The sequence below is a fragment of the Drosophila mojavensis genome, unplaced genomic scaffold (genome assembly GCF_018153725.1).
Source record: "Drosophila mojavensis isolate 15081-1352.22 unplaced genomic scaffold, ASM1815372v1 contig_136, whole genome shotgun sequence".
Lineage (NCBI taxonomy): Eukaryota > Metazoa > Arthropoda > Insecta > Diptera > Drosophilidae > Drosophila > Drosophila mojavensis.
In genome coordinates, this window is record NW_025318667.1 from 12,653,637 (window position 1) to 12,674,459 (window position 20,823).

The following is a 20,823-nucleotide window of genomic DNA, read 5'->3' on the forward strand; positions in this document are numbered from 1 at the left end:
CAGTTGATAAGTTTAAGATTGTATCGATAAAAAAAAACAAAAAAAGTACAATTAAATTTGAATTAAAAATATATTTTCTTTTGATATATATATTTTTCATATTATTATTTAATTTTTTTACTTTAGTTTTATTCTTTAATTTAATTTTATTTTTTTGTTACTACACAACACAACAAACATCTAGAATTTCGTGGGCTTATCATTTGGTTAGCATTCTCATAAGTATTTTATTTATTTATTTATTTTTTTTTTTATATAATTTTTTAGTTTATTTTGTAATATATATATTTTTTATTTTAATTTTTATACTTTGATTGTGGCCGTTTCGAGCGTGCTGGGTGAGGGAAGTGGGGAGGTTAGCGGAGGGCGGAGGGCGGGGCCATTATTACAACCGAATGTTCATTTAGCTGTCTACACAGAGCTCGCTCATGTATTTACCATATCATATCATATCATATCATATATTTGTATGTATGCATGCATATGCATATATGTATGTGTGTAACTAGATGTATGTACAAATCTAAATATCTTTTTTAAGTGCAAATGTCGACTTGGATGGATTTTCTTTTTTTTTTTTTAATTAATTTATTTTTTTGTTGAAAGAAAAAATATATATAATTGCAACGAATCGGGACTAAAAATGTAACTGGAAATTTGTCTCAGTGTAGGCTGTAGCTCATTTCAATTTGGATCTCCAGTTGCCAGTTTCGAGCTGGGCGTTGCGTGTCTTTCAGACAACCATAAGCATTTCATATACATAAGATAATGTATATATGTATATGTATGAATAATAAAAGCTAATCAAGAATCATATTTATATATAAATATATATATAAGTTGGACGAATGTGTTGAAGGTTTCAAGGAAGGTTAAGGTTGGTTTTCTTCTGTTTTCTTTAAGCAAACAAAATACATAGCTCGCTTGGACGCAATAAAAAGTGTTGTAAAATGGCAAAAAGGAGAATGAAACAATTTCAAGGGTTTCTCATTTGTGTGTGTGTGTGTGTTTTATGTGCTGTGGCTACGTGGCGTATGCGTAATCTTTTTGTTTTATCCTTGGCCAGTTCAGCTAAGTTGCGTATTCAATATTTGTATTTTGTTAAGTATTTATAATTAGCTTTTAGCAGTGTTGATAAATGTTTAGTTGTGTTTCTTTTTCTTTTTCTTTCTTTCTTTAGCTTGAGTTTATCATTTTGAGTTAGTTTTAATCTTGAACTAGTTGATTTTGCGTTTTCGATTTTGTATTACTAAAATATCGCGAACTTCTTGCCCGCTTCTCGCTTCGCATCTATTGCCTAGGCATTTGTCCTCTATCAGCAGTATCTCTTGTGACTTCGTTCGCAGTGCCAGTTGTGACGTCACTAGCTCAAGCATGTTTGTTGAAGCATTTCATGTATGTATGTAAATATATATATATATATATATATTTATATATATATATGTGTGTATATGTATAAGTATTTAAAAAATTGGCTTCTCGCTACTGTTGTTCGCTTCTTCTCTCTCTCTCTCTCTTTCGATCTCTCTTTTGTCTGGTTCATACATTTGGCCACTTGGTTTCTTCGTTTGTTAGTTTTCATGTTGTTTCATTTTTACTTGTTTCACACTTCACCTCGTCTCGTTTCATTTCATTTCCTTTCGGTTCGTTTCACTTTCGAGCGTTCCTCTTGCTTTGATTTTGTGTCTATTCATTTTTTGTGAGAACTTTTGCTACATTATCGTTATTGTTGTTATTATTTCAATTTTTCAGTAATTTATTTTTTAAATTTATTTATTTCTTTATTTTTTTTTTAAGTTTTCTTAACTGCTTATTGCGTTTTATAAACACTAACTTGTCATTTTATATTATTAATATTTTTTTTTTTTTTGTATTTCTTTTTTTTATAGATTTTTGTCATACTTATTAAAACTACTCAACTTAAGCCGATTGCTTGTTGTGTTTTCTCAATATTTTTGTTGTGTTTTTGTGTTAGCCATCCGCTTGTGTCATTGCTGTAACTTAATCAACTAGACGCCGTATAACTAGTAAAAAAATGTGTTTTTGACTGGCTCACACCAACATACTAGGTAATATATGCTATACGTTAAGTAATACTAGACAAAAAAAATATATAGTTTCGTTTGCTTACTAGCCTAGAATTGTAAATGTCTATCGATCGAAAACCGAAAATCAAAATACAAACAAACAAACAAATACTCGTATCTCCTCTCTCTTTCTGCACGTAAATACATCGTTGCGTTCTCTTTCCACCCAGACTTCACTTGCCTGCCCAAGCACGCTTGCTCTCTCCATTTTCATTTTCATTTCCATTTCCATATCCATTTCTATTTCCTTTTGATTCAGCTGTTCTTGTGGGTCTGAGGGGCTGTGTGGGCGTGGCTTAGTAGCGCTGCTGATACTCATGATGCCAGCGATTGAAGTCAATGTGGAACACAATGATGGAACCAGTTGACAGGCCAGCGAGCAAATATCTATGGAGAGAGAGGGAGATATGGAAAAAAAAGAAACAGAGAGGTAGACATAGAGAGAGAGAGAGTTAGTATAACTTATTAATCAGTTATGAGTGGTTATATCCCAAAGGCCTGCCTTCGAGTACTTACTTCTGATCATGAGTGAGGGCCAGCGAGCGTATGCCCGCATTGCAGGCGGGGAAGGCATAGAGCGGTGCCAGGTTGAAGGTGCGCCACACCTCGACAATGCCGCGATCTCCGGCTGTCATCAGATACTCGCCATCGCGCGAGAGCAGCATGCACTATAACATAGAGAGAGAGAGAGAGAGAGAGAGAGAGAGGGGGTAAATGTCGATCAATTTAGTACCTAGAGCTACACAGAGATTCAGCTGAGTGGGCGTGGGACTCACCTGCAGATTGTCGTTGTGTGTCTCGTGGCGCAGCTTCTTGCCATTGATGGTGTAGGCCGCGACGTTGCCCTTGTCATAGTTGATGACTATGAAGCCCTCGCGCGACATGGTTATCAGCTCCGGCGAGTGGAAGTCGACGGGCGGGTCCAGCGAGCGCAACAAGTCACCAAAGGTTGTGTGTATCAAAACGGGACCGTCTAGCAAGCAAAAGGCGAAAGAAAGAGAGACAGAGACAGAGAGAGAGAGAGAGAGAGAGAGAGAGACAGAGGGAGAGATCGCATGTTAGTCTAGGCCAAAGCTGACAGCGGATGGAACTTACTCGTTGAGCCCGACACAACCAGTCCGAGCTCAGCGCTGATGACCACCGAGGTGACTGCCTGCTCGTGACCCGTGAGCGTGGCACGGGGCGTGGGCACGTCTCCCTCGCCGACAATGCTCTGGGTACGGGCATTCCAGTGCCAGAGCAGCACGGTGCAGTCCGCCGAGCCGGACGCTATGTAGCAGTCCGACGTAATATTGCACTCGCTACGGGCCATGCACGTGACGACGCCGAAGTGCCCAAAGACGATTTGCACGATTTTCGCTAAAAAGACGACAGATACAAGGAACGGTACAGGGTGCTATCTCGGTAGGGTCTTATGGATAGAGCGACACTTCACTCTCTCGACCAATAGGGGTTGAGTAAGAGAGAGAGAGAGAAAGAGAGAGAGAGAGAGAGAGAGAGAGAGAGCGGGCACTCACCTGTCTCAGTTGCAAACACTCGAAAACTGTTGTCCCAGAAGCCGCAGGCAATGAGAAAGCGACTGTCCACGGTGGTCACAAAGCAGTTCGAGCGAATCTTTAGCATTTGGCTGAAGTTGTCGCCCAAATGGCGACGGCTCACCGCATGGCTATTGTTGTTGGTGCCATGCACAGCTGGAAAGAGAGAGCGAGAGAGGGAAAGGGAAACGGAGTCAATAGAATCCAAGTGCAAGCAGTTAACTTAGCTCTACTTACTCAGCACTGGATCAATGGTCAGCGGCTGATTGGAGCCCGGCGATTGCGGCGACTCAGCATAGCTTGGACTCTGGACGGATGCGGTGTAGTTGCAGTTCCAGCGATTCACCGCAAACTGATGGCCAGCGGTCACCGTGACGACGGACGGCAGCGATAGCTGCGGATACGTGTTGGCCGAGATGTGTATGATGGGCGAATTTTGATAGAACTTGAGCATCTGGCACAGATCCTCGGGCATGGCACTGAACATCATGGGCGACAGGTGCATGGCCGAGCTGCGCGGTGGATGCGGCTCCATCAGCAGCTGGCTGGGCGTTTGGCCAAAGTTGCGTATTTGATTCTCGACTGCCTCGCGCATCACCGGATCGAGCACGCCGTCCAGATCGACGCTGCCCTCATAGGTGAGATAGTAGAACACGTTGGTGGCCCGGATCGCCTCGGGTCCACGCTGCTTGTAGCCGAATATCAGATCGATCCACTGGTGCAGCTGGCAGGACACGAACTCCGATTCGAGAGCCATGCGATTGATGCGCACAAACTCCTCGGGGGTCTTGGCCCATGGGGGTAGCTCGATATCGTCCACCAGGGCGCCATCCTCACGATGTCCCAGCCGATAGCCGGACGCATTGTAGAACATCTCCGGCAAGAAATACCATTCGGGTATCAGCTCCTTCACATCGGACGTATCGCGCTGGCAGTTCTTCCAGCTGAGCGAAACGGACGAGAACAATCGATCCGGATAGTCGAATTTGCCGCCCTGCAGTGCCAGGAACATGGACGTGAATGGCTCCACGCGCACCAGCCAGTTGAGAGTGAATGCGGCGGTCGAGTAGTGCGTGCCGTAGTGGAAAGGCGGAATCGTATCGCTGTCCCAGCTCTCGTAGCGCTCCTCGAAGTAGGCGCGACGCGACGGATTCAGTGCGCCAATTGGCTTCGACAGATCCCGGTAGTTGGAGGGCAGGCTGAGGTCTAGATCCTTGGAGTCGTAGTTGGTGAGCACCCAGGGAAAGATCGGGTACTGGTTCAGATCGTTGTACGTGCGGCCGGCGATCGTGTTGAGGAACATCAAGTACTCAAAGTTGGAGATCTCGCGTCGCTGCCATTTCTGTGTCATGTTCGAGTTGCGCATCAGCTGGCGCGGCGACATCATCGAGGCGCGCCGAGTCTGCGGTATGCCGTACTTGATGCCCACGCCGACGCGTGGCAGCGCCTTGATCACCTTCTTGACGGTGTGCTGGTCGGGAAAGGCGAACAGGATGGAGGTGCGGCTGGCCAAGAAGATCTCCAGGGCCACGTTCTGCAGCAGGTAGCGGCGCGAGAAGATGGCCCGCACCTCGGAGAAGTACCACTTGCCATGGAGATGGTCACAGTACTTGAGCACCTCGGCGTCGATCTTGTGGAACTCCGGGTGATCCTCGTCCACCTCAAAGAACATCTCGGTGCTGGTGATCGAGACGGTGCCGGGCGCTACCAGGCCCGGTGCTATCAGGCGCGCCTTGGTGCTGATGTTGACGGGCCCGGTTAGATCCAGATCGAGTTCACGATCCTCGATGAGCAGCTCGGCGTCGTCCAGCAGCTCGCTGTTGTGCTGCGACGAGGGGTGCGCCCGGGACACCGCAATCTGTGTGTGGAACTCGTCCCGCGTCTGCAGGATGGCGTCCTCCGGTGCGCCGTTCTCCAGCGCCGCCTTCAGCGTGGCCTGCGGATGCGAAGAGCCGCGCGGATTCTGCACCATGCGCTTGCGGCGACGTGCGTCGTCCTCCCAGGCGTCCAGCTTCCAGTAGGTGGTCTTCGCCAGCGGGCCCACGGTCGCCGTCAGCGAGCTGGTGATGGAGCCAATGCCGTTGGCATCGCCCCAGGCGCCATGCCGATTGCACATTATGTTGCGCACCTTCTCTAGGAGTCGGCTGGCGATGACATTGTCGCGCCGGCGTGCGGCTGTGATCAGGTGGTCGCACATGCGCTCCTCCTCGCGCCGCTCGAGCAGCGTCTGGGCGCACTGCGACTCGAAGTCGGCGTGCTTGAGCACATCGTCGGCGCGCATGCGGTTCAGTATGAACTCAGCCTCGTTGGCCACGCGCACAATGTGATCCTTCATGGCGTGCGAGAGCAGCCGGCCCTCGTTGATCAGCTCAATGAAGGCGAGGCCGGCGTGCTTCTGCAGGCTGTTCTGCCACTCCTGCGAGCAGAGCAGCATGACCAGCTCGACGACGGAGTGCGAGTTCTTGAACGTGGTCAGACCCTTGCCCTCCATCAGCAGCTCCTGACCGTGCGAGCCGACCAGCGTCTTGGAGAGGAACGGCGCAAAGTCCACCATGATTTCGCGCAGCAGCGGACACACTGGACCCAGCGCTATCTCCAGCTTCTGCGTGAGGCTCGCCTCGCGCGACGGCGTCGTCAGCGGCAGCTGGGCAACCAGCGCCGGCGGCTTCATGGGCAGCTCATCGGGTCGCGTGCGCTGCTGCTGCTGCGGCTGCTGTGCGCCAGGCACGGTGTTCGCACTACCAGCACCGCCAGCGGCAATGCCAGCACCACCCACACCATAGCCGTCCGGCACACGCACCACCGATATCTCCGAATCGGGCTTATCGCCGCGCTCACTGCCCACGACCATGCCCAGTCGTGAGACACCCTGTTGCTGCTGCTGTTGCTGTTGTTGCTGTTGCTGCTGTTGCTGCTGCTGCTGCTGCTGCTGCTGGTGCTGGTCATGCTTGCCGCTGTCGCTAGCATCCACCAGGCCGACAACGAGTCCTGCACTGGCTGCCGCCTGCACGGCGGCGTCCTCATTCAGATTCACATCGGTCCAGCTCTCGTCGTTCGAGTTGCTCGGCTTGTGATCGTCGGCCAGAATATCGCTGGAGGACTCCACCTCGGGCACCTCGTTCTCCGTCGAGTTCATGTTCAGCGACACCACATCCGAGTCCACGCTCTAAACGGTTCAAGGATTACATGGGAACAACGAATACATTTCAATATATTAAGCAGGGGTGAGAGCCAAAGCTGAAGCGTTTTGTTGTGTGTGGGCTCGACATAACGAAAACAGTGGACAATAAAATGGTGCTGGGGTGGTTGAGGTGGGCAGTGGGTGGGTGCATTGAATGTGAAACATTGCATAGCTGGTGCTGCATAGCTATCGATAGTGCTGCGATCGATAGTCGATAGGCTATTCGAGTGACGAGCTAACATCGTATTAGTGACAGAACTAACAGCGTGTATATAGATATGTTAATAATGACTTTCTATAGTGGTAATCAAAGATTTATGATATCGACAATCGATATATTGCTCTAATCAATTCGATTGGCGACAGAGCCATGAATATAGATATATATGTGATGACTGTCTACAGTAGTAGTCAAAGTTAGTCTACAGTCTACACTCTTAGTGACTTTGATAGTCGATAAGTTGCATTTATCGATTACACAACCAAAGTAAACTTGCAATCTGCAGCATCGATGCTTTAGATCATCATTCGCAGTTGTCTATTGACTAACGATAGTTCTCTTTCGCATTCGATTACTCAGTTACCGATATTTATTAATTTCTGTTTACCGACTTAGCTAACGATAGTTATCGATTACTGGACTTTCGTTCACTGTATTTGCTGCTGTGCTGTGCCAGTGTGTATCTCTGTGTGTGTGTGTGTGTGTGTGCTGTGCATGTGTGCGTGTGTGTGAGCTCGCTTTCGGTATCGTTTGCACATTAATTATGCACCCTGAACAATAAATCAAATCTCCAGTGCGCTAAGCAAAGCTCATCCTCCGCCCGAATCCTGTTGACCAGCCACGTCCTCTGCACGCTCTTGTCAACACATGCATTTGTCAACGCCACGCACAAAATGTTATCTACAGATCTCTCTATATAGAGAACTACCCCTACCCCTACCCCACGCCCACCTTCCCGCTCTCCGGTTTCCCCCCTCCCAGCCAGCCGCTACATTCAGTCCCTGTTTGACTGTGATTTGCATAAAAGGCAATCCAGAGCATTCTATCGCTCTCCTGCTCTCACGCTCTACCCATCTCTTTCGCTCACTGTGCTGGCGCTTAAACAAATTTCGCCATTACGTAACTCAGCTCATCCGAAAAGCATTACCCAGAATGGACACGGCGGACAGACTCAGTCCACATGGACAGGACGGAAGGCAGGTTATGGAACGGATAGTCATATGACAGAATTTGTTAAAGCGTTTGACAAATGTCAACTGTCAAACACAAATGCTGAACCGAAATGGGCTGAGTAGGTGTTAACACAGCTGTTTCCATATGCGTGTATGTGTGTGTGTGTGTGTGTGTGACAGCTGTTGCGCCTACGCAATATGCTGCAATATCCTGCTTGAATGTTTGTGCAGCAACTAAAATCAATCGCCTTTTGTTTGGCCCAAAATTGAATACACACACACACACACATGGCATCAACTGTATGTGTGTGTGTGAGCTACATGATTAACTGTTCGCATGTGTGTGCGTGGAGTACAGCGAGAGCAGAGCAGGATTTGCTATATTAATAATGCAAGCAGTTCATTAAGAACCCAAGACCGGAAGACGGCACGTCGTGACTGCCGCACAATGAAAGCTGTGTGCGTGCGTGTGTGTGTGTGTGTGTGTGTGTGTGTGTGTGTGTGTGTGTGCTCTTACTCTAGTTTGTAACACTAATTGCATACCATATACATGGACATTAACATATATAAATCACAAGACACATACAAACAAATCCAAGAGACACACAACAAATCACGTGGCGCACGCAGCCAAATCAAACTGGAGTGCTGTAACTGTGTTATGTGTGTGTGTGTGTGTGTGTGAGAGTGTGTGTGTGTGTAGGCGCGGACTTACGCTGAGATAGCCTAATGATTTATTGATTGCATTTAATTGCAATTCAATTTGTATTCCATTTTTCTTTTTTAGCAACTCAAACAAATCTCAGCGAAAATAAAGAAAGAGTAAAAGTGGTATGCGCGACCCTATAGATGCTCTGTAAAATAACTCTCGCTTTGCAATTCGGCAACTGGCATTAAAGTTATAGCCTTTGCTTTCAAGAGAACTCAGAAAGAGTATATAGTTCTTTATATAAACCCAGCATAAAATTCTAGTTTAGAATATATAATAAGGATGTAATATGAATATAAAATATTTGATATTTGTGGCTCTTAAGGAGTGTAAGAGGTAACGAGGTAAGCGAGGCAAGAGACTGACAAACAGACAGACAGATTGATGGACCTGATATGCCCACGATATGCCACGCCTTCTTTAGCTTCGTACAGAAGCAAGTTAACAGTTAGATAACAACTCTCTCGTTATTTGTTGTATATGGTCATTTCCCTTATATAAATCGAATGTTGAGTTCATGCCTGATTGACTTTAGAGCTTCAAGTTTCTCTCTCGGCTAGCAAAAGCCAGTAAAGTCCCAAGCTAATTAGCTTGGCTTAAGATAGAGAGAGCGAAAGGGTGGTTAGGGGGGGGAGATAAAGGGAAAGCTGAATGCATCGGTTGTGGCATGCCAGCTCGAATTATCTGCAACGCCTTAAAGTTCATTTAGGGAGTTTATCAGCTGCGGCAGAGGGAATTAAGAATTGCTTGTGTGGCCAGCTGTAAGTCCCATAGATAGCGAAGCGGGCCGAGGAGCACGCGGAGGGCAAATGTTGCATTGTGCTGGTTAATTGATTGCATTGGCTCATTGCTGCAATATTGATTGCATTAATGCGCACGGCTCAGCTCGGCTCAGTTAGTAAATGCTGCTGCCTCTACCTCCGACTCTACCTCTGCCTCTACCTCTGCCTTTGCAATTATGCAATGTCACATTTGGTTAGGCCACAAAAGTAAAGAAATTAAATTACAAATTGGCAAACAAACACGGCATTAAGAGTGACAGAGGCAGAGCAAGAAAAAGAGAGAGAGAGAGAGAGAGAGAGAGAGAGAGGGAGAGAGAGTGCGAGGTGAAAGCAATATGAAAAATCGATTTGAAATTGTGAAAAACATGTTTCGTCCACACGAATACGAATCGAACAAAGGCCACAAAGTTGGGCGATATGAAAATGAGAAACAAAAGTTAAATAAATTTCACATGATTTGTGTGCTCTGTGCCGAGAGTGGTCTCTGTGTACGGTGTGTGTGTGTGTCTGTGTGCGTGTGTGTTTTGGCTCTGTGGGCGTGGCCAGTGCACTAATTAACACACGAAATGTCAACAAACGTTATGAACTTTTCAATTATATACTTGTGTGTATTCATGTGAGTGAGTGTGTGTGTGTGCCTATGTATGCGTGTGTGGGTGTGGGTGTGGGTGTATCGGATTCCGGCCTATAGCAGCCCTGCAGAGAATTTTAATCGTGCAATTATTTGCATAGCAATTTATATATTCACAAATATATATGGAAAGCTAAACCAAATTATATCTGCTATTTATATATGTATTCACAAATATGTATATATAAACCATATTATGGCTACTATTTGCAAATGTGTTCAAATACTGATTGGGCAAAGCAAATGTCCATTAAGTGCCTCTTGCTTCTCTCTAATTAAATGGCTTTCACTCAATGCAACCAACTATGTTTAGTTTGTCGTTCTTGCCTTTTCTCTGCTTCAGAAGGCATTAGTATACTCTGCCTGGATGGCTACGCTTCTCACTTCTCGCTTCTCGCTTTTAGTTTCCCTCTGAATTCTTCTTTTGGTATTACTCATGTTTCGATTTTAGCTCAAGTGTCCTTGAGTGAAGCTTATAGCAGTCTTTGCTTTGCCCTCTCGCTTGCTTTTAACTTATCTTCGCTTCTCTCTCCATAGATGACATAAGTATACTTCTAGCTTAACTTTTCGGTTCCTTTTAGCTGTCTTTACTTTGCTGATTAAAGCCGTCTTTATAGTCTTCCTTAGAACTTATCTACGCTTCTCTCTCCAAAGATTACTCTACTATTATGTATACTTTTGCCAGTGAATGCCCTCGCTATAGACTTATCTACGCTTCTCTCTCTCGACTTTTCGATTCTTTTTAGCTGTCTTTGCTTTGCTAGTGAATGCTATCTAGCCTGATTTTAACTTACCTACGCTTCTCTCTCCAAAGATTACTCTGCTATTAAATATGCTTTTTACTCGACTTTTCGGTCCTTTTTAGCTGTCTTTACGTTGCTAGTGAATGTCCTCTCTATAAGCTTGCTTTGAACTTATCTTCGTTTCTCTCTCCATAGATTATTTTGGTATTTTTCATGCTGCCTAAATTTTCGTTTCTTTTGTTGTTTTCATTTTGCTAGTGACTACCTGAAGGCAATCGATTATCTTTAAACTTAACTTTGCTTCTCTCTTCTGAGCTTCTGTTGATAATTTACAATTTTTTACTTTGCATAATTTGAAGCTTCTGCTTTCTCTCACTTGATCTCTGTTGCGCTTTTCAACAGGCTTTGTCATTATTGATGCTTTTCGCTTTACTTAACTTTAACTGAACTTTGCTTCTCTCTTCTGAAATGCTGTTACTATTTCTTACTTTGCATATTTAGAATTCTGCTTTCTCTCACTTTGTCTCCGTTTGATTTGCCAATCGACGATTTGTCTACTGCTTTGATCCACACTTAATTGCGCTTTTCAACAGGCTTTGTCATTATTGATGCTTCTCGCTTTACTTAACTTAAACTTAACTTTGCTTCTCTCTTCTGAAATGCTGCTACTATTTCTTACTTTGCATAATTAGAATCCTGCTTTCTCTCACTTTGTCTCCGTTTGATTTGCCAATCGACGATTTGTCTACTGCTTTGATCCACACTTAATTGCGCTTTTCAACAGGCTTTGTCATTATTGATGCTTCTCGCTTTACTTGATTTTTCTCTGCTTTCCTCAAGTGCAGCTTGCAGCTGTAGCTTGCTTTGCTTCGTACTAGGTGCATGCCCAGCCTACTCTACACACAGCCTGGCTCTACACTTAACTGCGCTTCTCGCTTCTCTGTAATTTGCAGACGCCTTTTGCACTTCGAGCAATGCTTCTTGCTTTGACGGCAATTTGCTTATTACGCCTTTGCCTTCGCCCCGCCTGTTTGCTCCGTCCAGTGTTGAGTAATACCTTGGCCTGGCTTGCACTTAACTACGCTGCTCGATTCACTACGCTTTTCACTTCACAATTAATTATGTTTACTACTCTTATTACTCTACTCTGTCCGGCTGCCCTGCCTGCCTGCCTCGCCTCGCCTCGCCCCGCCTTGTCTTCGTCTCCTTTGCTCTTTGTTGGCTCGCTTCAATTTTGTATTTTTCATTTGTTGCCTCAGCACGAATTATGCTTTAATACTTTTGTTTCTCACTCGACGTTGAGCTCGCTTCTCTTTATACTCAAATGGCCGCTGGGATCAGCTGTGTAACTTATTGTTTTGCTTATCCCTTTACAACTTTTCTCAACTAGCTACTTAATTGAGCTGCTTCTTTGGGCATGCTTCAGTTAACTTGAAGAGGTAATTGCTTTTCGTTTATATCAAATTTTCAATAGCGTTTCTATATCTCTCTCTCGCTTCCTCTTGCTCTTTCTTGCTTTCCTTTGAACTTCTTTCTTTACATTTGCCCTCGTCCCTGAATTGTGGTTTCTCTTTCTGACTTAATAAATTAAATAGATTCCAAAGAATTTGTAACTGCTCTACTGCAAGGCTCTACTTCAGAGCTCGGTAAATCGATTTGAAATTGGTATTTTTGGTATTTTTAGTATATATTTCGAGTGCAATAAAATGTGAGAGTCTTTGGGTGAGTGACAGCGGCACGAAATGCGTTTCTTTGTACGTATGTGTGTGTGTGTGTGAATGTGTGTGAGGTGAGTTGACTTCAATTGTTGTTGTTGTTGTTGTCAAACTGTTGCAGTATGTTTATTTTTTTTTTTTGTATGATTTTACTTTTACCTTTGGTAATTTTTGTGGAACCATTGGCTTGGGAGGTGACAATGGTTGTTGTTGAATTTTAATTGAATCTTTGGTTGATTTTACAGTTGTTGTTGTAGTTGTTGTTGCGGTTGTTGTCTTAGTGTTGTTGTTGTTGTTCTTGTTGTTGTTGTTGTTGTTGTTATTGTTATGAGCCTGTGACATTTTGTTTTGATTGATTTGCATCGTTTTAGTGTTTTGATTTCGATAAGAAAAACATGCAAATGAATTGGCTTCACTGCTTCGATTTTTGGTTGTTGTTCTTTTCCTTATATTAAAGCTAGCTACAATTTAAAACTAAGCTAAACATACACTCAGCCATACACATCCAATTGATTCATAGTTGAAAAGATTTCATTCGTCATGCAAAGTGAACTGAAGAAATCAATCTTAAGACTAGAAACTTGAGCTTGCTCCGGCCCCAGCTGCATACTCCATAGTCCCTCTGATATCACGCACACACACTCACGCACGCACACACTCACGCCTAGCACCATGAATCTGTTCACTCACCTTTATGGAGGGCGGTCCGCTCGAGTGCGAGTCGTTGTCAGCGAGCACCGACGGATTGTTCTCATCGACGACGATAATTTCGTAGTCGCTGTCCTGAATCTGACGGCCGCCTGTACCAGAAAGAAGACGAGAGCCGGATTAATACGAGTTGCATGTGAATGCAGATATATGGGTATTTATACACATATATATCAATATATACATATATAAATAGAGTCTAGATAGAAAGCATAATTCATAATAATTCATGTAGATATTCATTACGTTTGATATATTTAGGCACAAAAACAAGAGTAATAATATTTGTGTGTTTAGGCAATTCATATACGGCAAGTTCTCTAACAGTTACATCAATCGAACTGTGCCACAGCACTGGACGAGCACACAGAACTAAAAACGAAAGAAATACCAACAAAATATCGGCTAAATACATTAAGCTATGATACATAGTATATGTAGAAGTAGAAAGAGGAGCTCGAGGCGATAGAAAGGAGTTGGAATTCCATGTAGAAATATCAGTTTCCACTTTGATATTTGACATTTGACAAGCAGTTTAACTGTCAACACCTCACAGTGTTGCCAGATCGACAGCAGACAGAGTGGGTGCTATAGCTCGACAGTTGCATAAGAGCAACTGTCTTTGGTGACCTGTTAAAACCCATTAGAACTAGACAATTGCCTCAGATACTCAATAGCAACATGTTAAGCCTGACAGCTGCTGTCAAAGTGCCTGTCAACCGGCAGAGATTGGGCATATTTTTATTAAAGCAATGAGAAAATCTCAGCAAATGAATCCAATTTAATGCATTGGACTAAAGGGTAAAGCCTCAGCCTCACTCAGAGTGCCCACACTCTAATGGACGTTGAAAAAGTTGACAATTTATTATAGTATTTGAGTGGCAGAGATAGAGATAGAGAAAGAGAGAGACAGAGCGTGATGGTGAGAGAGAACAATATTCTAGTTGCCCGACACTTTTGAGGTGTGGAAATTGTTTGAGTTTTGCATTAATTAGTCAAATGGCTTTGACTGCATGTAGTTGATGTTCAAGAGCTCAAATTTGCATACCTAAGCACACACACACACACACACAAGGACACAAGCTGACCAAAATGAGAAACAAACAGAGAAAAAGAGAGAGAGATAGTGAGAGGGGGAGGGGCGAGAGGTAAAGCGAATATGCATAGCTTAATAGTTAGCAACTGCTTTCAACAGCATTCGGTACTTTTTTTCTTTTTTTTTTTTTTTTTTTTCTTTATGGCATCTAAAGTGCTGCAAACTAATCTGCTAGCTCAATCTCTGCTCCTCCCTCTCCCTGTCCCTCACCCCCCACTCTCACGCTCATATCCTCTGCATTGTGCACGCAGCTGCTGCTGTGCATTTGAATTCCTAATTCACATTGCTGCCCCTGCCCCTGCCCCTGCCCCTGCCCAGCCCTGCCCAGCTCAGGCCCCACCTGCTGGCTGGTAATTTTGTTATTTGTAAGGTTTTAAGAGTGCCATAGCCGGGGCTTACGCCCTTTGTTCGACCAGTGAATTGCAGCCGCAGTTGCAGCTGCAGTTGCAGTTGCAGTTGCAGTGGCAGCAGCAGCAGTTGCCGTTGCAGCTCGAATGAATCTCATGGATGCATAATGCAATCGAGAGATACGAAAGCTATTTGCAGGTGCGGCCTTTAGCCGGCTCATTAGCGAATTGCCTGGACTGCGGTTAGCACTGGCCGTGCGTTGTCCAAAACTGCTTTTCAGTGTTGCTTAATGTCTTAATTGAGATTTATGCCCGGCGCTGTTAAGTGTGCTACACTTTTTCGCCTGTCGCCACACGGCTCATACTCTCGCTTGCTTCATTTGCAATTATTTCCCAGTGTGGCGAGTGAGAGAGAGAGAGAGAGAGAGTCAACGAGAATTATGTGCAGGCCACAAATTACTTTTGTTTCAACATTGTAAACGTGTTATCGGCTCTTACAACTGGCCTTGTCCCTCTGCCACCCCCTCCTCCGCTCTCGCCCTCGTCCTGTCTCTCTCTCTCTCTCTCTCCCTTTCTCGCTCTCAGTCACATAATTTATATTCGTTTGCCTGCCTTTATTTTTTGCGACTAATTTACATTTTTGTCGCTGCCATTAAAAAATGCTCTCTGTGTATATGTGTGTGTGTGTGTCTGGGTGTGTATGTGTGTTCAGGCAGCAATAAAACATAGGAAAGAGAAGAAAAAGACCAGGAGAGCAATGCACGCGTGCCGCATGTCGTTCGCTCCGTTTTATGGCCCAATATTTTACGCCCGTCTACGAAAATAATAATGAATGCTGAAAATACCTTTAATTCATTTTTATGGTATGGAAAATTAACGAATTAGACTCAACTTCTTCGTCAGCTGTCAGCTGGCTCTATGCGGTGCGCAAAATGAAGATAAATGAAATGAAAATTGTGCTGACAGCACACGAAAATGACGAGCAAAAGCCGCTAGACAGCCAGCCAGCCCTCCCAGCCTCCAGCCACGCCTCTTGGCATGGGTCGTACGCCCTTTATTCGCCTAAATTCCCAAGCGCTAACAGGACCAAGTGTCAAAAATAAGGCTGTCATTGTGGCTGCACTGCATGTGTGTGTGCCTGTGTGTGTGTGTGTGTGTGTGTGTGTGTGTGTTGTCTATGTGTTTGTGTGTTTGTGTGTGTGTGTCTGTTATGTCTAGTAACAAAGATAGATTGCACTTTTTAAAAGCATAAATGGTTAGCATTTTGCTACATGACCTCACACAATACCAGCAACAACAACAACAACAACAGCACACATACACACACACACACACATATATATACACATACACATACAACAGCACACACAACCTGTGTTCTGTGTCTTTGTCGTTGTCAACTGGACATTAGCAAACATCGCTTGTCAAATCCAACACTTAAATCGAATCAACATTTTAGGCCAGGAAAAAAAAGAAGAAGAAGAAGAAGAAGAAGCAGACGAAAAATTCAAATGTAAACAAAGCCAATCAAATTTAACTTGCAATCAAATAATTGACTCACAGAACAATATAATTGCATAAATGGCATTAAAATAAAATCAAATTGCTGTAGAATACAAATACACATACACAAACACACATATCAATATATGTGCATGTGTATGTGTATGTGTGAGTGTGTGTGAGTAAAAGTAAATTGTGCATTGTGCAGCTAAATGTCAAACAATTCAATGAGATTTATTCAAAAATATCAAATGATGCCCCCGAGGCTCAAATGGAGCCAGCCAAGCGGCAAACACTGTACAACAAAATTGCGCATTCAATTTGGCTGCGACAACAATCGCAAATGCGTCGACTCATTTCAGCTTATACAAAATAATAACAATCAAATTATTCATATATATGCAAGGACTAAGTATTTATTTATTGCAAAATGGATTCCAAGAATCCCACAGTTCCATTCACAATTGTGGCAAGGAGCAGCCATCCGATCACAATTGCAAATGCTATCATTATAAAGTATTTCTATTGAAATTTAGTTGACTTTCCCAGACTTTTTGTTGGGGAAATACCTTGAGTTTGTATAGAGGACAACTCCATCTACATTTCCTTCTTTTTTTTTTTAAGAGAGAGTTTTTAGTCTTGAAATATATTTATGGACTCTTTTAAAGAGGGAATATGAAAAGGTTTTTTTTTTTTGAGTTTTAACTAGAAACAATTTTTGTAAATATTAAAAAAACAAATTTGGCAAAAATATTAAATATTTTCAGAAACTGTTTTTACCAAAATATTTTACGAAGTTTTTGAGTTCTAACTGGAAATTATTTTCGCAACCAAGAAATACAATTGGAATCATAAATCCAGTCAGGATTGCGATAAGTATGTAAAGCGTAGATTTTAATATCAATACGTAATACAATTTTTGTATTGCTTAGACAAAATCCAAAGAGTAAATAGGGCAAAAATGTTAGATATTCCAGAAACTGGTTTTATAATAATATTTAAGGAAGTTTTAGACTGCCAACTGGAAACAATTTTCGCATTGGTTGGACGTATACAAGGAATATCATTGGAGTCCTAAGTTCAGTCAGGATTCCAGTAAGAGTTTGAAGCGAACTGGAACCGAATTAGCCAAACTGAAAGTTTATCTGCTTTAGTCAGACAACATGAATCACATTCTCGATTCACTACAAAATTATTGCAAATATTTTCGCCTTGCTGCTCCAACTAGACTATTTCTCCACTTACATATACACACACATATATATTATGTAGATATATTTCAATAAGTGCTTTCAGCAGTTGGCATTGCTGCAGCAAAACGGAATTTCATCTCAGCTCATCTTGAGGATCTTGGACTGAGCCCATAAATTCACTCGAGTAGCTGCCGCCTCGATGTGTGTTCGTAGTAAATAAATGCTGAGAGAGCTGAGTGAGAGGCCTCAGCGTGCAGGAGGGGGAGCAGGAGGAGGCAACTAAGAGGATTGTTATTATTGAATGCTGCATTATTGAAGCATTTCGCCGCTTCAATTGATTAAATAATTCAATTCAATTCCAAACATAAAAAAAAAAAAATAATAATAATAATAATAATAAAAAAAAAAAACAGCAACAACCGAAATGAGAAACTAATTCAAGCAGATGGCGGAGCACTTGTGTTCGCATTTTGCAAATGCAATTAATAAAATCGAATTAAATGAGCGCAAAATGGCGGACAATAAATGCAAATTAAATTCCAATTTAATTTTTAAGCACAAATTAAAAATTAAAAAAAAGCGATATAAAATACGAAATTGAAATTAAATTAAAATTAGGCATAAAATAAATGGGAGAAGATAGAGAGTGGGGAAGGGGAGGGGCAGGAAGAGAGAGAGAGACGAGCGTGTAATTATGCCAATTTACACTGAGAGAAAATTGAGGGTAATTGTTTAAATACATATGCAGGGCTGGTATGATGTCAAATAACAGACACACACACATATATATATATATATATACACACACACACACACAAGTTTTGCATTAGAAGCACATTTGTGCATATCTAAAATGTTCGATTCAAAGATAGAAACAGCATAAGAGCGAGCGAGCAAGAGGGTATATGACAGAGATAGAAAGTCAGAGAGAGAGAGAGAGAGAGAGAGATCTATGATTATATATACATACATCTATAAATCTATATAGATTTGCATAGATGACATAGCTATAGAATATATAGAAGCTACAGCTAAAGCTAGACATTGATAGGCAAATATGGTATGAAATGAGTGGGAAAAGCAACTCAACGCAACGTAACGGAATGGAACACAAGAATACAATACGAACGCAAACAGAATGGAATGAAACGCAACTCAAACGAAACGGTAAAGAAACAGTGAACAACAAACTACTGAGGTGTGTTCGAAACAAACAAAAGAGAGAGAGAGAGAGAGAAAGACAGATATATAACTATTTGTATATAGAGAGAGAGATATATAGATATAGATAGAGATAGAGATAGAGATAGAGAGAGAGAGAGAGTAACTAATTATACAAGTACAAGTAGCTATATATACAATATACATATATATACACATATCGATAGAAAGAGATAGAGAGAGAGAGACACAGTGATAGATAGATAAATAGTTAGTTAGAGCGTGAATTAGACTACATACTACGACACTCATAGCGAGCGATACCTGTTCCGGTGCCAGCTACGTTTGCGTTGCGTCCATTGTAGCGATAATTGTTATTGATGGCATTCGTTTTGTATGCAGCGCCGCCGCCGCCGCCGACGACGCCGACGCCAACGCCGCCGCCACTGCCGCCATCGCTTAATCCCAAGCCGCTCATGTTCATATTCATGTTCATGCCTACGCCCACGCCCACTCCCACGCCCATGCTCATATTCATACCCATACCCATGCCCATGCCCATGCCCATGCCCATGCCCATGTTGCCGCCAGCGGCAGCAGCAGTAGCAGCAGCAGCTGTTGCTGCTCCGCCATTGCGCAAGTTGTTGCGCAAATTGTTGCTGTTGTTGCTGTTGTTGCTGCTGTTGCTGATGTTGTTGTTGATATTGCTGCCAATGCTGTTGCCATTGCCGTTGATATTGCCGTTGCCATTGCCATTGCCATTGCCATTGCCGCTGGCATGCCCATTGAGCAGCGCTCCACCAACACCAACAGCATGGTGATGCTCCACAGCGGCCAGGCCATTCTGCTGCTGCTGTTGCTGTTGCTGCTGTTGCTGTTGCTGCTGTTGCTGCTGCTCCCCATTCAGCTGCATGCCACGCATATAGGCATGCGGATGCGCATGATAGCCACCGCCCACAGTGGTGCCATTCTCCACCTGGCCGCCATAGTGGTTGTGCTTGCCATTAAGCAGTTGCTGCTGCTGTTGCTGCTGCTGTTGCTGCTGTTGCTGTTGCTGCTGCTGTTGCTGGTGGCCATTGATCAGCGCATAGTGCGGCTGATGGGCATGGAAATGTTGCTGCTGCTTGTGCAGCTGCTGACGATGTTGCAATGTTGCTGCGACCGGCACCTGCTGCTGGCTCTGCGAGGCCAGCGAGGACAGCGACGAGCTGGACGCTGGCTGCGACGTGGCCGTTGAGCTGGCTGAGGAGCTCGTCGAGTGTGTGCCGCCCAGCGGAGGAGGCGGTGATATATTGCCCAAGTGCTGCTGCTGCTGTTGCTGCTGCTGCTGCTGCTGCTGCTGATGTTGATAGTAGGCAGCGGTCATATGATGATGGCTGTGATTGTGTTGCTGATGTTGATAATAGTGTTGCTGCTGCTGCTGCTGCTGCTGCATTGAGACGTTGCTCACGTGATTCTGATGCGACTCTGGCAGAAATTGCGGATAGACGTGGTGCGACCATTGCGGGAACAAGGGACGCGCGCTGGCGGCTTCTATAGAGTTGTCGTTGGGTTGGCAGGGTTGGGTTGGCAGGGTTGTCAAACACATATATATATACACATGTATATATACATAAGCACACACACATATATAGAGAGACAGAGCAAAATGGGTTGCGTTGGATTGTTGGTAGGAGCATGGGAATATTTGTAGTTTTTTTTTTTTTTTTTTTTTTTTTTTTTTGTGACGTGGCGAGCATTTTGTTTTACGTTTAATTTGGTATTAGATTACAAAAGTATTTTTATTTTGTTTTTGTTTTTTTTTTTTGGTTTTTTTTGGTAGTTTATTTTTGTACAATAAATCCGAAAAAGCAGCGTGAAATGAAATTATTAGAAAACGGAACAATGAAAATAACCACATAAAGAACTGAATAATATCTCCAACAATGGGCTTGATGAGTGTACTTAAGGCTAATAATGATTAGGTGGTACGTCTTGAGAGTGGGACGGCTGGTGGGTCAAGTTGGTGTTGGGGGGCGGGTGTGCGCCATTTGTAAGATATATATTTACATACACACACACACACACTTGCAGGCACACACTCACACACACGCACACACGCACGCACGCACACGCTTATAGACTGCTTGCATTGGAATGATACTAACATGTGGTGGTGGTGGTGGTGGTGGTGTTAGTGGTGGCGGTGCTGGTGGTAGTGTGGTGGTGTTTGCCGTTAGTGGCGGTGGCTTGTGGTGCTCTTTAAAGATTGCTAGTGGT

The 20,823-nt window shown here is 43.7% G+C and overlaps 1 protein-coding gene across 7 annotated transcripts in view; it reads right to left on the minus strand.

The window, feature by feature from the left end:
* Nucleotides 1-242: 242 nt before the first annotated feature.
* LOC6583696 (neurobeachin) overlaps nt 243-20,823 on the minus strand; it is a 105,293-nt gene continuing 84,712 nt past the window's right edge. For 6 of the 7 annotated variants that reach the window (XM_015161395.3, XM_015161400.3, XM_044011711.1 and 3 more), the window contains 7 exons: nt 13,247-13,356; nt 3,860-6,788; nt 3,605-3,778; nt 3,183-3,446; nt 2,864-3,060; nt 2,604-2,755; nt 243-2,474 (listed from right to left, as the gene is read on the minus strand). In XM_015161395.3, the coding sequence (XP_015016881.1) occupies nt 2,384-2,474; nt 2,604-2,755; nt 2,864-3,060; nt 3,183-3,446; nt 3,605-3,778; nt 3,860-6,788; nt 13,247-13,356 (3,917 nt within the window). In that variant the 3' untranslated portion in view covers nt 243-2,383. Of the gene's footprint in view, nt 2,475-2,603; nt 2,756-2,863; nt 3,061-3,182; nt 3,447-3,604; nt 3,779-3,859; nt 6,789-13,246; nt 13,357-18,888; nt 19,238-19,300; nt 20,098-20,823 lie in introns of all 7 variants that reach the window. The other variant, XM_032732023.2, reaches the window with a different exon arrangement.